The 14,772-nt window shown below is 42.8% G+C and overlaps 1 protein-coding gene across 1 annotated transcript in view; it reads right to left on the reverse strand.

Annotated features, from left to right (window-relative positions):
• Positions 1 to 1,163: 1,163 nt before the first annotated feature.
• The window catches only part of LOC141155044 (galectin-4-like), a 31,227-nt gene continuing 17,618 nt past the window's right edge, over positions 1,164 to 14,772 (reverse strand). Inside the window, exons 3-10 of the mRNA XM_073641662.1 lie at positions 11,229 to 11,424; positions 7,642 to 7,761; positions 7,215 to 7,250; positions 7,078 to 7,116; positions 6,959 to 6,985; positions 5,230 to 5,318; positions 1,592 to 1,754; positions 1,164 to 1,447 (exon numbers count right to left, since the gene is read on the reverse strand). Coding sequence (XP_073497763.1) covers positions 1,301 to 1,447; positions 1,592 to 1,754; positions 5,230 to 5,318; positions 6,959 to 6,985; positions 7,078 to 7,116; positions 7,215 to 7,250; positions 7,642 to 7,761; positions 11,229 to 11,424 — 817 coding nt within the window. The 3' untranslated portion in view covers positions 1,164 to 1,300. The remainder of the gene's footprint in view (positions 1,448 to 1,591; positions 1,755 to 5,229; positions 5,319 to 6,958; positions 6,986 to 7,077; positions 7,117 to 7,214; positions 7,251 to 7,641; positions 7,762 to 11,228; positions 11,425 to 14,772) is intronic.

The following is a 14,772-nucleotide window of genomic DNA, read 5'->3' on the forward strand; positions in this document are numbered from 1 at the left end:
GGGATTCCTGCTCTCCTGTCTCTATGTTGTACACCTTTCAAAGGAGCAACATCATGGAGGACATTATACAGCAGTACTGAGCAGTGTAGCTGTGAATCCTTCACCAAAGTGAGATAAAATACTTAAAGAAAAAAAAATACTAAAAAGCATCAGCACTGTCTCTTTATATATCGCTGCCTTTCTCTTTCACTCTTCTCCCTCCTTTCCCTCTCCATAGACGTCAATAAGCAGCTGTAATCTGATACCTCAGTGAGCTGTATTTTCTCTTGAGCAAGGAGTAGTTTTTCAAAGTGAATAATCAATTCAGGAGGAGGGATTCCCACTCTCCTGTCTCTATGTCGTACATCTTTCAAACATCAACATCATGGAGGACATTATACAGCAGTACTGAGCAGTGTAGCTGTGAATCCTTCACCAAAGTGAGATAAAATACTTAAAGAAAAAAAATAGTAAAAATCATCAGCACTGTCTCTTTATATATTGCTGCTTTTCTCTTTCACTCTTTTCCCTCCCTCCTTCCCTCTCCATAGACTTCAATAAGCAGCTGTAATCTGATACCTCAGTGAGCTGTATTTTTTCGAGCAAGGAGTAGTTTTTCAAAGTGAATAATCAATTCAGGATGAGGGATTCCCGCTTTCCTGTCTCTATGTCATACATCATTTAAAGGAGCAACATCATGGAGGACATTATACAGCAGTACTGTGGAGTGTAGCTGTGAATCCTTCACAAAAGTGAAATAAAATGCTTAAAGTAAATTAAAAAATACTGAAAAACATCAGCACTGTCTTATTACATCTCTCTGCCTTTCTCTTTCACTTTTCTCCCTCCTTCCCTCTCCATACTTCAATAGGCAGCTATAATCTGATATCTAAGTGCGCTGTATTTTTTTGAGAAAGGAGTAGTTTTTCAGAGTGAATAATCAATTCAGGAGATTGGTGGGGAGGGGGGGGAATGGTTCATAAGTGGATAAAGAAGCATATTTTTCTGATATATTCCAAAGTTCTTTAGATTTCATTTTACTATTGATTCATGAAAAGGTTTTTGCTTTGAAACGACAGCGACCATTATAAATTGCTTGTTTTTGCATGTCAAGCCAACCATGGCCACTCCACCGAGTATATCTAGACCCATTCAGAACAGATTTTAATTAAAATATGACGTAATTATTTGTAAATGAACAGTATTTTATTAATACTAATCACAAGTATGGAGTTTGGAAATCTTTGACCTTAAACTTTTTTTCAGCTAATACGGAGACCAGACTTCTCCTGTCCTTCTCCTTTTCACATTTGAAGATTCCCTAAAACTGTACGAGTGATAACACCACGTCTCCTTCGACCTCCAGGCTGGTAATCATTTGCAGGGCTTGGAAACGGTGACCGTAGTCACAGAAGGGTTGTCCGTTCACAAACACCTTGAATCGGCCACTGCCGTTGCGGATGGAGATCTGTAGGAACATAATAATCTGTATGAGGCACTTGATAGATGCCAAAACAGTCCCCAACCATGTAAAACCAGCTAAAACCATGGACCGAGTGCCGCTCTATCATTTGTGACCCTTCCACCCCAAGCTCCTTCCACAGATACTCACATCAAAATACTGCCCTGGCACAAAGGGGTTGTTTGAAATGCCCCTCTCTTCAGAGCCCCAGGCGCCCCCAAGCTTGCTGTTCCGCACCACTGCACGTTCATTAAGGCGAACGTTGAAGTGAAAAGCGACGTCACCATTCATTGTTTTGAAATTGATATGGAACCTGAAAGAGAGCGATAATGAGACCATAAAAAGGCAGCGATAGGTATGGGATATGGCGTCATGACATTATGACACTATGACACCATGGCACTACCTCACTACTGCACCATGGCATTATGGCACCATGATATTATGTCACTATGACACCAAGGCACTATGGCACCAAGGCATTATGGAACTATGGCACCATGGCACTATGGCATTAAGTCACTATGGAACCATGGAATTATAACACTATGGCACCATAGCAGTATGGAACTATGGCACTATGGCATTAAGGCACTATGGAACCATGGAATTATACCACTATGGCACCATAGCATTATGGAACTATGGCACTATGGCATTAAGGCACTATGGAACCATGGAATTATAACACTATGGCACCATAGCATTATGGAACTATGGCACCATGGCATTATGGAACTATGGCACCATGGCATTATGGAACTATGGCACCATGGCACAATGGAACCATGGAATTATGACACTATGGAACCATGGAATTATGGAAGTATGGCACCATGGCATTAAGGCACTATGGCACCATGGCATTATGACACTATGGCACCATGGCATTATGCAAATATGGCACGATGACACTATGGCACCAAGACATTATGACATCACATTATGACACTATGGCACCATGGCACTATGGCACCATGGCATTATGACACTATGGCATGATGGCATTATGCAAATATGGCACGATGACACTATGGCACCAAGACATTATGACATCACATTATGGCATTATGGCACCATGGCATTATGGAACTATGGCACCAAGACATTATGACATCATGGCATTATGGCGCTATGACACTATATCATCATGGCATTATGGAGCTATGACACCATGGCATTATGGAGCTATGACACCATGGCATTATAGCAGCATGGCATTTATATACTGGGACACTATGGTATTATGGAGGTATGTCACCAAGGCATTATGAGACTATGGCGCTGTGGCACCATGGCATTATAGCACTATGATACAATGGCATTATGGCACAATGACATTTCTCCACTTCAAAAACATACTAAAAGGGTTGATCATTTGGCCATAGTTCGTGCCTGAAAAGACCAGATTATATGTTGGACACATGCCCTGGGAAGTTCTCCAGCAGAATACGAGCTTTGGCGTTAGCTTCATTTGGTTAAATTTTGGAATCTGGTCTGAGCTATATATACAGTGGGTACGGAAAGTATTCAGACCCCTTTACATTTTTCACTCTTTGTTTCATTGCAGCCATTTGGTAAATTCTAAAAAAGTTTTTTTTTCTCATTAAAGTACACCCTGCACCCCATCTTGACTGAAAAAAAAACAGAAATGTAGAAATTTTTTCAAATTCATTAAAAAAGAAAAACTGAAATATCACTTGGTCATAAGTATTCAGACCCTTTGCTCAGACACTCATATTTAAGTCACATGCTGTCCATCTCCTTGTGATCCTCCATGACCTGGTTCTACTCCTTTATTGGAGTCTAGATGTGTTTAATTAAACTGATAGGACTTGATTTGGAAAGGCACACACCTGTCTATATAAGACCTCACAGCTCACAGTGCATGTCAGACCAAATGAGAATCATGAGCTCAAAGGAACTGCCCAAGGAGCTCAGAGACAGAATTGTGGCAAGGCACAGATCAGGCCAAGGTTACAAAAGAATTTCTGCATTACTCAAGGTTCCTAAGAGCACAGTGGCCTCCATAATCCTTAAATGGGAGAAGCTTGGGACCACCAGAAGTCTTCCTAGACCTGGCCGTCCAGCCAAACTGAGCAATCGTGGGAGAAGAGCCTTGGTGAGAGAGGTAAAGAAGAACCCCAAGATCATTGTGGCTGAGCTCCAGAGATGCAGTAGGGAGATGGGAGAAAGTTCCACAAAGTCAACTATCACTGCAGCCCTCCACCAGTCAGGCCTTTATAGCAGAGTGGCCTGACAGAAGCCTCTCCTCAGTGCAAGACATATAAGTGCATAGAGTTTGCTCAAAAACACATGAAGGACTCCCAGACTATGAGAAATAAGATTCTCTCGTCAGATGAGACGAAGATAGAACTTTTTGGTGATAATTCTAAGCGGCATGTGTGTGGAGAAAACCAGGCACTGCTCATCACCTGCCCAATACAATCCCAACAGTGAAACATGGTGGTGGCAGCATCATGCTATGGGGGTGATTTTCAGCTGCAGGGACAGGGTGACTGGTTGCAATTGAAGGAAACATAAATGCGGCCAAGTACAGAGATATCCTGGATGAAAACCCCTTCCAGAGTGCTCTGGACGTCAGACTTGGCCGAAGGTTCACCTTCCAACAAGACAATGACCCTAAGCACACAGCTAAAATAACAAAGGAGTGGCTTCAGAACAACTCTGTGACCATTCTTGACTGGCCTAGCCAGAGCCCTGACCTAAACCCAATTGAGCATTTCTGGAGAGACCTAAAAATGGCTGTCCACCAACATTCACCATCCAACCTGACGGAACTGGAGAGGATCTGCAAGGAAGAATGGCAGAGGATCTCCAAATCCAGGTGTGAAAAACTTGTTGCATCATTCCCAAGAAGACTCATGGCTGTACTAGCTCAAAAGGTGCTTCTACTCAATACTGAGCCAAAGGTCTGAATACTTATGACCATGTGATATTTCAGTTTTTCTTTTTTAATAAATTTTCAAAAATTTCTACATTTCTGTTTTTTCTCCAGTCAAGATACGGTGCAGAGTGGACTTTAATGAGAAAAAAAAACTTTTTAGAATTTACCAAATGGCTGCAATGAAACAAAGAGTGAAAAATGTAAAGGGGTCTGAATACTTTCCGTACCCACTGTATTTTTTATATATATATATATATATATATATATATATATATATATATATATATATGGGATCACCATGAGTGGGCCTGCAGAATAAAGTTACCATGTTATTTATACTGCATGGTGAACATTGCAAAATAAAAAACAATGGTAGAAATGCTGTTTTTTTTCATAACACCACCCCCCAAAAAATATAAAAAATTCTTCAATACATTATATCTACATCTAAATGGTGCCATTTAAAAATACAACTGGTTCCACTTAAAGAGGAACATTTTTGGTACCTCCAGCCACCACTAGAGGGAGTTTAGGAGCTTACTGCAGACAGATTAATTAGCTCCCCTTAGTGATGCTAAGGCTAACATTCACTGTATATTGCAAACTTTTACTCCATTTTTTTCTCCTTTCCTGCCAAATTTGCAAAGTAATATGAACGCTGTATGCGCTCTTACAGCAGATGCAGTAAGAGGCAGAAACTCTATCACCTCCTGCACAAAATTATGTTATTATTAATCCACTCATTACCTCCTAGAGTAGTAAATTGTCTCTAGGGATGATATAGACGGTTAATAGAAGAGATTAATATTTGCACTGAGGAAAATTGCTTAGTATGGTGGCAAAATGTGATAAGGCACCTAATAGTACCGCACTCCCTCACCTTTGGCTTCCCATTGGCATGAATCCTCTAATCACAAAGGTCCTTTTTGGTGTCACTCCTCCGGGGATGTTTGCACGGTAAGGAACTGGCTGGAAGGAGGCAACACACAAGACGTAAGCGGACAAAAGCATGGCCAAATGATAGTCTACGGCATTGTTCCTCAGTTCTGGTGCTCAAATACCTCTTGGCGTCATCCAATGCAAATCACAGAGCTACACGATCGGAATCACAGTAGTTCTACCCTTACTATCACCATTGGATGGGCTGTGATTGACAGTTGCCACTTAGGATCAGAGATAACTCTGATCCAGGACAATAAACCCCTTAGATGCTACAATCAATAGCCACTGTGGCAGCTAAGCGGTTAGGTAGAAGCCACCTCATTTAATATATTCTATATGACCCCAATATGGTGCTACTAAAAATTACAACTTGTCCTGGGGCCAAAAAAAGCTGCACCCGTAAGTGGATAGAGCAAATCTGTCACAAAATTTCACAAAGCAAAGTGTATGCATTATTAAGACGATCTATGAGATCTGATGAGGCTGGTGTACTTAGTTTTGAAATCCATGTTAGAATGCTTTTAGAATGCTGATATTAAATTGAACATTTTAGGAGTCCAGCTATAGAGTGAGAGAGTCCAGTGTATTCAGTATTCGGCTACCCAGCCTGTCTGACAGCTGGTACTTGTACTACGCACTGTGAGATCTCAGCAGTGGTAGGAAGGTGGGACAATGAGACTCTGTCAATCAGAGCTAGGTGGGAGGAGATTCAGCAGCATCAGTGAGGAAGGACACTGAGGAGCTGTCAGTCAGGCTAGGTAGGAGGAGATTCAGTAGCAGGTAGGAGAGACACTGAGGAGCTGTTAGTCAGGCTAGGTAGGAGGAGATTCAGCAGCAGGGTGGAGGGACACTGAGGAGCTGTCAATCGGGCTAGGTAGGAGATTCAGGAGCAGGGAGGAGAGACACTGAAGAGTTATCAGTCAGGCTAGGTGGGAGGAGATTTAGCAGCACCAGGAAGGAGGACACTGAGGAGCTGTCAATCAGGTTAGCTGGGAGGAGATTCAGCAGCACCAGGAAGGAGGACACCGAGGAGCTGTCAATCAGGCTAGGTGGGAGGAGATTCAGCAGCACCAGGGGGGAGGGACACTGAGAAGCTGTCAATCAGGCTAGCTGGGAGGAGATTCAGCAGCTCCAGGGAGGAGGGACACTGAGGCGTTGTCAATCAGGCTAGGTGGGAGGAGATTCAACAGCACCAGGGAGGAGGGACACTGAGGAGCTGCCAATCAGGCTAGGTAGGTGGAGAATGATTGAAACTTTCAGTAAGGATTATACAGCCATTCTGTTAAAAATATTCAAAGTAAATACACCAGCCTCATCAGATCTAAAATATCTATTTTATGCATACAGTCTTCATTGTGAAACATGATAGATTTACTTTAAGGATAAACAAAGGATTTTCCATCAGTACAAGATGTCCTGAGGGGCATATTTTAGGTTTGTACTTGAGAAACAATGGAGAGAAAAGTCTATTTTCGCCAATAGTCCCAAATTTGCCAAGGTTGTCCAGAGTTTTTGGAAACAATCTTGGAAAATTCTTTCATGTTTCAGAGAGATGGCAGTGTGGTTTAATGCAGTCCTGCCTAAACTGGGCCAACCTTCGGAAAAATTACACATTCCTATTTTACTAGCATTGTAATGTGAGTTACCCAAGAGCCACGTATACTGACCGGGTTATAGCTGGGTCCTCCCATTGCCTGAGAAGGAGGAAAAACATATTAAGATGATGGAAGTTATATGGTATTGTATGGTATGGCACAGATAGAGTATCCGGTGAACCAAAACTCACCGGCAGGTTCATGGCTGGATATCCGGGCTGTGGCATCATCTTAAGAGATAAAGAGAGGAGATACATTACGTTGGCCACTTATCCAGTTGCCCGATGCCACAACAGATTATCTAGGGTCTCCATCCCATGATACTTACCCCCCCTGCGGGGAAGCTAGGAGTCACCATCGGGCCCTACAACGAAAATGTATGTGATAAAATAGAAGCTCGGTTCTAAAATGACCATCTTGTTTATTCTCTTATCCCAATATTTCTCCTACCAATTGCTACAATCATAACTCCCACATGCCCCCCACCCTCCATTTCCTGCTTAGTCACCAATATCTGGGCATATTGACCATTCCCCATATTAATGGGGGTTGTCCCCACACGCTCAGTGTTGACATTGTCAGAGTTTGCATTATTGATGGTAACACCCAGTTGTCAGTTTGTTCATTATTTTCCAGGAGGAAATCACAATGTAGTGTTCTAAGAAAAAAAATGTTTCAGCATTGTTATGTTATAGGGAATAAAATATGGCAGGAGAGGTGACGGATCCTTCCTCTGCAACCAAAGTTGAACTCACCCCTCCACCGACAACGCTCAGGGACTGGATGGTCACGTCTCCTTCCAACTGAATACTGTCCACTCTCTGCAGAGGGATCCTGTGCTTGTAATGGTAGAAGGCTGTACCATTTACATTCACCTGGACAAAAAGGGAACGGATAGTCATTATCGTCAATGAAGGATCAGCCGAGATCAAACGGAATTTGTCGTTAAAAAGTGACCTATTGCTAAAATCAGGTTTTCATGTTAAATGTATTTCTTACACATTTTGGTCATTTTTATTTTTTATTTTTCATACCAATATTTATATTAGAAAAAAAACAGAATCTAGAAACTTTTACACTGTCGACTAGGCATAATATTATACTCACACTTCCTATTCTATACTTTCTGTAACATTTCAGCAGTCTCATTGTCATCACAGATAGGATTACAGAAACAAGTAACATCGCTGTATACAGTAAAAAACTCAGGATGCATCATTCACAATAGGTGATGTCACAGCTCACCTCCTCCTTCTGTACAATAACTGATATCCACTGTATAAGAGGTGCTATCAGTCATTGTGTGAGAGGAAGAGGTGAGCTGTGATATCACCTATTGTGAATGGTGGATCCTGTGTTATCTACTGCAGTGGTCCCCAACCGCCGGTCCGCGGACCAGGACCGGGCCGTTGGGGTTTTTCAGCCGGTCCGGGGAGAGGGGGCCCCTCCAGCCTCCAGCAGGGCCGCCATCAGGGCATGACTGCCCTGACTCCAGTATGGGGCCCGGCCGGTAGGAGCCCCCTCGGAGCCCCCCTCTTGTGCGTCTCTCTCCTCATGGGGCCCCCGGCCGCATGCTAAGCGCCGGGTCCGGGACATCTTAGCGCTGCGCTGCTGCGGCAGCACCTTCATGATTCCCCTGACTTCCGGTCATGTGACGGCGCCGTCACATGGCCGGAAGTCAGGAGAACCTGGTGTCAGCGATTTGGACGAGCGCCAGGATTCTGCAGGGATCGCATGGGGGTAAGTATAACAAGTTTTATTTTTTTTTAAATACAATTAACTAGGAGTGGGGGGAATGGGAGATGCACATGGGGGGAGGGGAGAGATGAGAGATGCACATGGGGGAGGGGAGAGATGAGAGATCCACATGGGGGGGAGGGGAGAGATGAGAGATGCACATGGGGGAGGGGAGAGATGAGAGATCCACATGGGGGGGAGGGGAGAGATGAGAGATGCACATGGGGGAGGGGAGAGATGAGAGATGCACATGGGGGGAGGGGAGAGATGAGAGATGCACATGGGGGGAGGGGAGAGATGAGAGATGCACATGGGGGCAGAGGAGAGATGAGAGATGCACATGGGAGGGAGGGGAGAGATGAGAGATGCACGGGGGGGTGAGAGATGCACGGGGGGGTGAGAGATGCACGGGGGGGATGAGAGATGCACGGGGGGTGGATGAGAGATGCACGGGGGGTGGATGAGAGATGCACGGGGGGGTGAGAGATGCACGGGGGGGATGAGAGATGCACGGAGGGGATGAGAGATGCACGGGGGGTGGATGAGAGATGCACGGAGGGGGGTGAGAGATGCACGGGGGGATGAGAGATGCACGGGGGGGATGAGAGATGCACGGGGGGGTGAGAGATGCACGGGGGGGTGAGAGATGCACGGGGGGGATGAGAGATGCACGGAGGGGATGAGAGATGCACGGGGGGTGGATGAGAGATGCACGGGGGGGTGAGAGATGCACATGGGGGGGTGAGAGATGCACGGAGGGGATGAGAGATGCACGGAGGGGATGAGAGATGCACGGGGGGGTGAGAGATGCACGGGGGGGATGAGAGATGCACGGGGGGGATGAGAGATGCACGGAGGGGGATGAGAGATGCACGGAGGGGATGAGAGATGCACGGAGGGGGATGAGAGATGCACGGGGGTGAGCTGCACATGGGGGGGTGAGAGATGCACATGGGGGGGTTATGTTTACATAACTTTGTTGCCTTATGAAGGGCGGGGGGGGGCCCCCAAAAATTTCTTGCACAGGGGCCCACTACAGTCTGTGTCCGCCCCTGGGATGAAGTAAATGCAGCTGAACAGCAGCTGTCAGGACAGCTGCCCTGTCCTGCTAAAGACAAAAGACAAAAATATATCTCATACCCTACCATCATTATATATAAATGTAAAGCAAAGTTGCATAATAAATATAGGGTACTTAGTGAACTATTTTTGCTGCAGGGCGTGATGGGGCCTCAGTGATGCGGCTCCTGGCACAGCACATTATGTGGGGCTCCTGGCATAGCTCCTGGCGGGGACCTGGTCTACACTATATGATAAGTATGCACTAAACTCCAAATCCCTCCATTACCCCGCCCCCATATGACCAAAGCCCCGCCCACCCCACCCCCTCCTTGCTGGGCCATGGAAAAATGATCTTGCTTCAAGCCGGTCCCTGGTGCAAAAAAGGTTGGGGACCACTGATCTACTGTATATAGAGGAGCCACAGGATCCACCATTCACAATAGGTGATGTCACAGCTCACCTCCTCCTATACAATGACTGATAACACCTCTATATACAGTAGATAACACAGGATCCACCATTCACATTAGGTGATGCCACAGCTCACCTCCTCCTGTACAATGACTGATAACACCTCTATATACAGTATATAACACAGGATCCACCATTCACAATAGGTGATGTCACAGCTCACCTCCTCCTCCTCCTGTACAATGACTGATAACACCTCTATATACAGTGGATATCACAGGATCCACCATTCACAATAGGTGATGTCACAGCTCACCTCCTTCCCCTCCTGTACAATGACTGATAACACCTCTATATACAGTAGATAACACAGGATCCACCAATCATAATAGGTGATGTCACAGCTCACCTCCTCCTCCTGTACAATGACTGATAACACTTCTATATACAGTAGATAACACAGGATCCACCAATCATAATAGGTGATATCACAGTTCACCTCCTCATCCTCCTGTACAATGACTGATAACACCTCTATATACAGTAGATAACACAGGATCCACCAATCATAATAGGTGATATCACAGCTCACCTCCTCCTTCTTCCTTCATAATGACTTTTGCCCAAATTAGAACATGATCCGATAATGCTTTTACACAAATAAGTAAGGCCTGGTTCAGTCTATTGCTGCTAATGTGCATGTGCCCGAGAGTAAATGGAATAAATAAAAAATAAATAAAAAAAATATTGTCGAAGATTTAAAAAATATATATTTTACATATAATCTGATTTAAACAATAGATACATTTTTGATGACACATTCCCTTTAATTCGACGGCATTCTACGCTTTCACATTTGGTTGCAATAAAAAAACGTTATTATTGCCTTACATCCAAGGGTTGTTCTCAGCTTCGCCTTACATGGCTGAGATGGGAATACTTCTGTCCTCACTCTGACCTCACATGGTGGAGCTTTGGTTACTGTAACTCCCATTCATTTCTATGAGAATTTGGGAAAGGCGTGGCTCAGCCACCCTCCAGTGTTCCCAGGCGTTAGAGACAGGATGGAGTTATTTCAGTCTCAGCCATGAAAAGCTCAGATGGGATTAACCCTTTAACTTTGTTTCCTTACCTGGTAGCCTCCAGCATTGACCATAAACACCAATTCGAAGGGCTTCCCTTTGTGAAAGGGGAATCCATCTTTCTTTTTTTCTTCGCTTCCCCATTGGCCGGATTGTGAAGTGTTAAAGATCACTCTGTCCTTCCCATCAAAGCGGGGATTAAAGTGGAAAGCAACGTCTCCTCCGCACGAAAAGTTCACATGGAATCTATGGAGAAGCCAAGGACACCAAAGTCACATCTCTCTTCTTTACATGAACTTTGCCTTTAAGTGAGCGCTTTTTGGGAGGAATTGAGTTGTCCTTGGAAGGGGGGTCTAAAGTGTTCTGAAATCGCCAATATTGCGGATTCTTATTGGTAAGTTCCTTAGAAAGGTTGTCTGGCCACTTAAAAAGTTTTGAAAACACTCAGAATTATGTAAAATATTGAAAGGAGTAATACACACCTAACTGATTCCCCATTCCGGAGCTTCCTGAGTTCCCCACCGGTCTCCAAACTGATCACACATCTGAGCGCTGCAGCCTATCACTGGCTAACACGTCACCGCTACAACAAGTGATTGGCTGCAGTGGTCACAGAGCAGAAAGTGGCAGACCCAAGAAGTGCCAGATCAGGAGTGGCAGGGGATCATTAAGGTAGGTATTACTATATTTTTTAACACCATTTTGAGAATTTTTTTTTTACTTTGTTTGTCTTTTTAGTGGCTGGACACCCCCTTTAAGGGCTCATTCTACAGGTGACATATGGAGCCTCAGCTGCTCTTTGGTAAAGGTGGCACCACCATAGGTCTGACATCACACCTCTATATCAGTTTTATTGTATATCAGTGTATTAGAATTTAATATTTGGTCACTGTATGTTGGTAGGTAATATGTGCACTGTATGGTAGTATTATTATTAATAACTGTCTTTGACCAGGAGATGGCGCTGTTACTTGGGCATCACATTATATGGTGTTTATAATTAAAGTATGGTTATTTGTACCATGAATGACAGGACATAGGAGGGTTACGGGTAGGGTACGGCTCAGGGCATGATCCAATGTTAAGCCGGCCAAAATAATAAGCTGAAATGGTAGATTAATCACATTGTAGGACGAGTTTCATCAATGAAGAACCTTGTTCTTCTCCCAAACTCCTTTATCTTTCACGGTTGTGAACATTTATGGTCTGAACAGTAATTAACAGGTGCTTAAAGGGATTTTCTGGAATAAAATCTTGGTGATCCATCCAGATCTGTTCTATGAAGGTCTGGAAACCCTAGTGATCATCGATGTGTGATCAGATGAGGTCCGATCCCAGGGTCTCTGGCTGATCAGTAACCAATGCAGGAGAAGAGCCTATCAATATATTATCTTCCAGTCTGAAAAAAATCCTTTAAGTTAATCAATGACTCACATATACTGTACCATCCCGAGATCATACCAAGTATCTAGCCCAGGCCCTTTCTGCTGGTCCAAAGGTCAGAAACCATTCAGTGCGACAGATTGGCAGTAAAATTCTGCTCCCTTTTTATTTTTCCAGTAGTGGATAATCCAATAGGACACATTGTCAGCGACAACAGCCAAGCTGCTTTGTATGTAATAATCTGAAATACAACTGCTATGTCGGCTCTTCTCTGTCCATCCCTCATGCTTTACACTGCAGCCTTCTTGTATATGTTGTGTATACAGACCTGAATCCCAATATATTTCTAAACTAAAAATTTCTAAATTATTAGTTTCTGCCTTTAGAGTAGGTTCATCTTCGTAAAAATGTCATCCACTTGTCTACTACTGCTTCTCCCAGTACTACCTGCCAAGCAAGTTTCTGCATTATTTTATCTGCGCGCAAATAAATGTGCAGAACAATGTGGAATTAAAGGGCCCTGCAAGTGTTAATGACTATAAAGTGACCAACCTAGGTCACTCTACCAAATAATTTTCCATAAATGACCAAAAAACATACACTGTGTCCTCAGAATATAAAAAATATATATGCTGTGCCCCCAGGATATAAAAAATATATATAATTTGCCCCCAGGATATAAAAATATATATACTGTGCCCCCAGGATATAAAAAATAGATATACTGTGCCCCCAGGATATAAAAAATAGATATACTGTGCCCCCAGGATATAAAAAATAGATATACTGTGCCCCCAGGATATAAAAAATATATATATGGTGCCCCCAGAATATAAAAAATATATATACTGTGCCCCCAGGATATAAAAAATATATATACTGTGCCCCAAGGATATAAAAAATATATCTGCTGTGCCCCCAGGATATAAAAAATAGATATACTGTGCCCCCAGGATATAAAAAATATATATATGGTGCCCCCAGAATATAAAAAATATATATACTGTGCCCCCAGGATATAAAAAATATATATACTGTGCCCCAAGGATATAAAAAATATATATACTGTGCCCCCAGAATATAAAAAATATATATACTGTGCCCCCAGGATATAAAAAATATATATACTGCGCCCTCAGGATATAAAAAATATATATACTGCGCCCTCAGGATATAAAAAATATATACTGTGCTCCCAGGATATCAAAAAATATATATACTGTGCCCCCAGGATATAAAAAATATATATACTGTGCCCCCAGAATATAAAAAATATATATACTGCGCCCTCAGGATATAAAAAATATATACTGTGCTCCCAGGATATCAAAAAATATATATACTGTGCCCCCAGGATATAAAAAATATATATACTGTGCCCCCAGGATATAAAAAATATATATACTGTGCCCCCAGGATATAAAAAATATATATGCTGTGCCCCCAGGATATAAAAAATATATATACTGTGCCCCCAGAATATAAAAAGTATATATACTGTGCCCCCAGAATATAAAAAGTATATATACTGTGCCCCCAGGATATAAAAAATATATATGCTGTGCCTCCTGAATATAAAATATATATATACTGTGCCCCCAGGATATAAAAAGTATATATACTGTGCCCCCAGGATATAAAAAATATATATGCTGTGCCTCCTGAATATAAAATATACATTGTACCCCCTGAATGTAAAAATATAGTGTCCTTGAATATAAAATAACACACACTGTGACCCCTGAATACAAAAAATACACGGTGCCCCATAAACATACAAAAAGTACACTGTGCCCCATGAAATATAAAATATACACTGTGCCCTCTGAATATAAAAAATATATTATGTGCCCCCCTGAATATAAAAATTACACTGAGCCCCAACCAGATATAAAAATTATATATTGTGCCCCTTGGCTATAAAAAATGTACTCTTCTGTCTGAGTCTAAAAAATAAATACTGTGGTGCCCCTTTAATATAAAAATACACTGCCCACTGAAAATAAAAAATATACATCGTGCCTCTGAAATATAAAATAGACACTGTGCCCCCTGAATTTAAAAATAGACACTGTGCCCTTGAGTAAGAAATATATACTGAGCCCCTGAATACAAAAATATACAGTGTGCCCTTGAATAATGTATACTCTTCTCTCTGAATATAAAAAATATATACTGTGCCCCTGAAATATAAATATGCACCGTGCCCCC

Source organism: Phyllobates terribilis, unplaced genomic scaffold (genome assembly GCF_046119375.1).
Source record: "Phyllobates terribilis strain yellow unplaced genomic scaffold, ASM4611937v1 Scaffold_7__3_contigs__length_470593459, whole genome shotgun sequence".
Lineage (NCBI taxonomy): Eukaryota > Metazoa > Chordata > Amphibia > Anura > Dendrobatidae > Phyllobates > Phyllobates terribilis.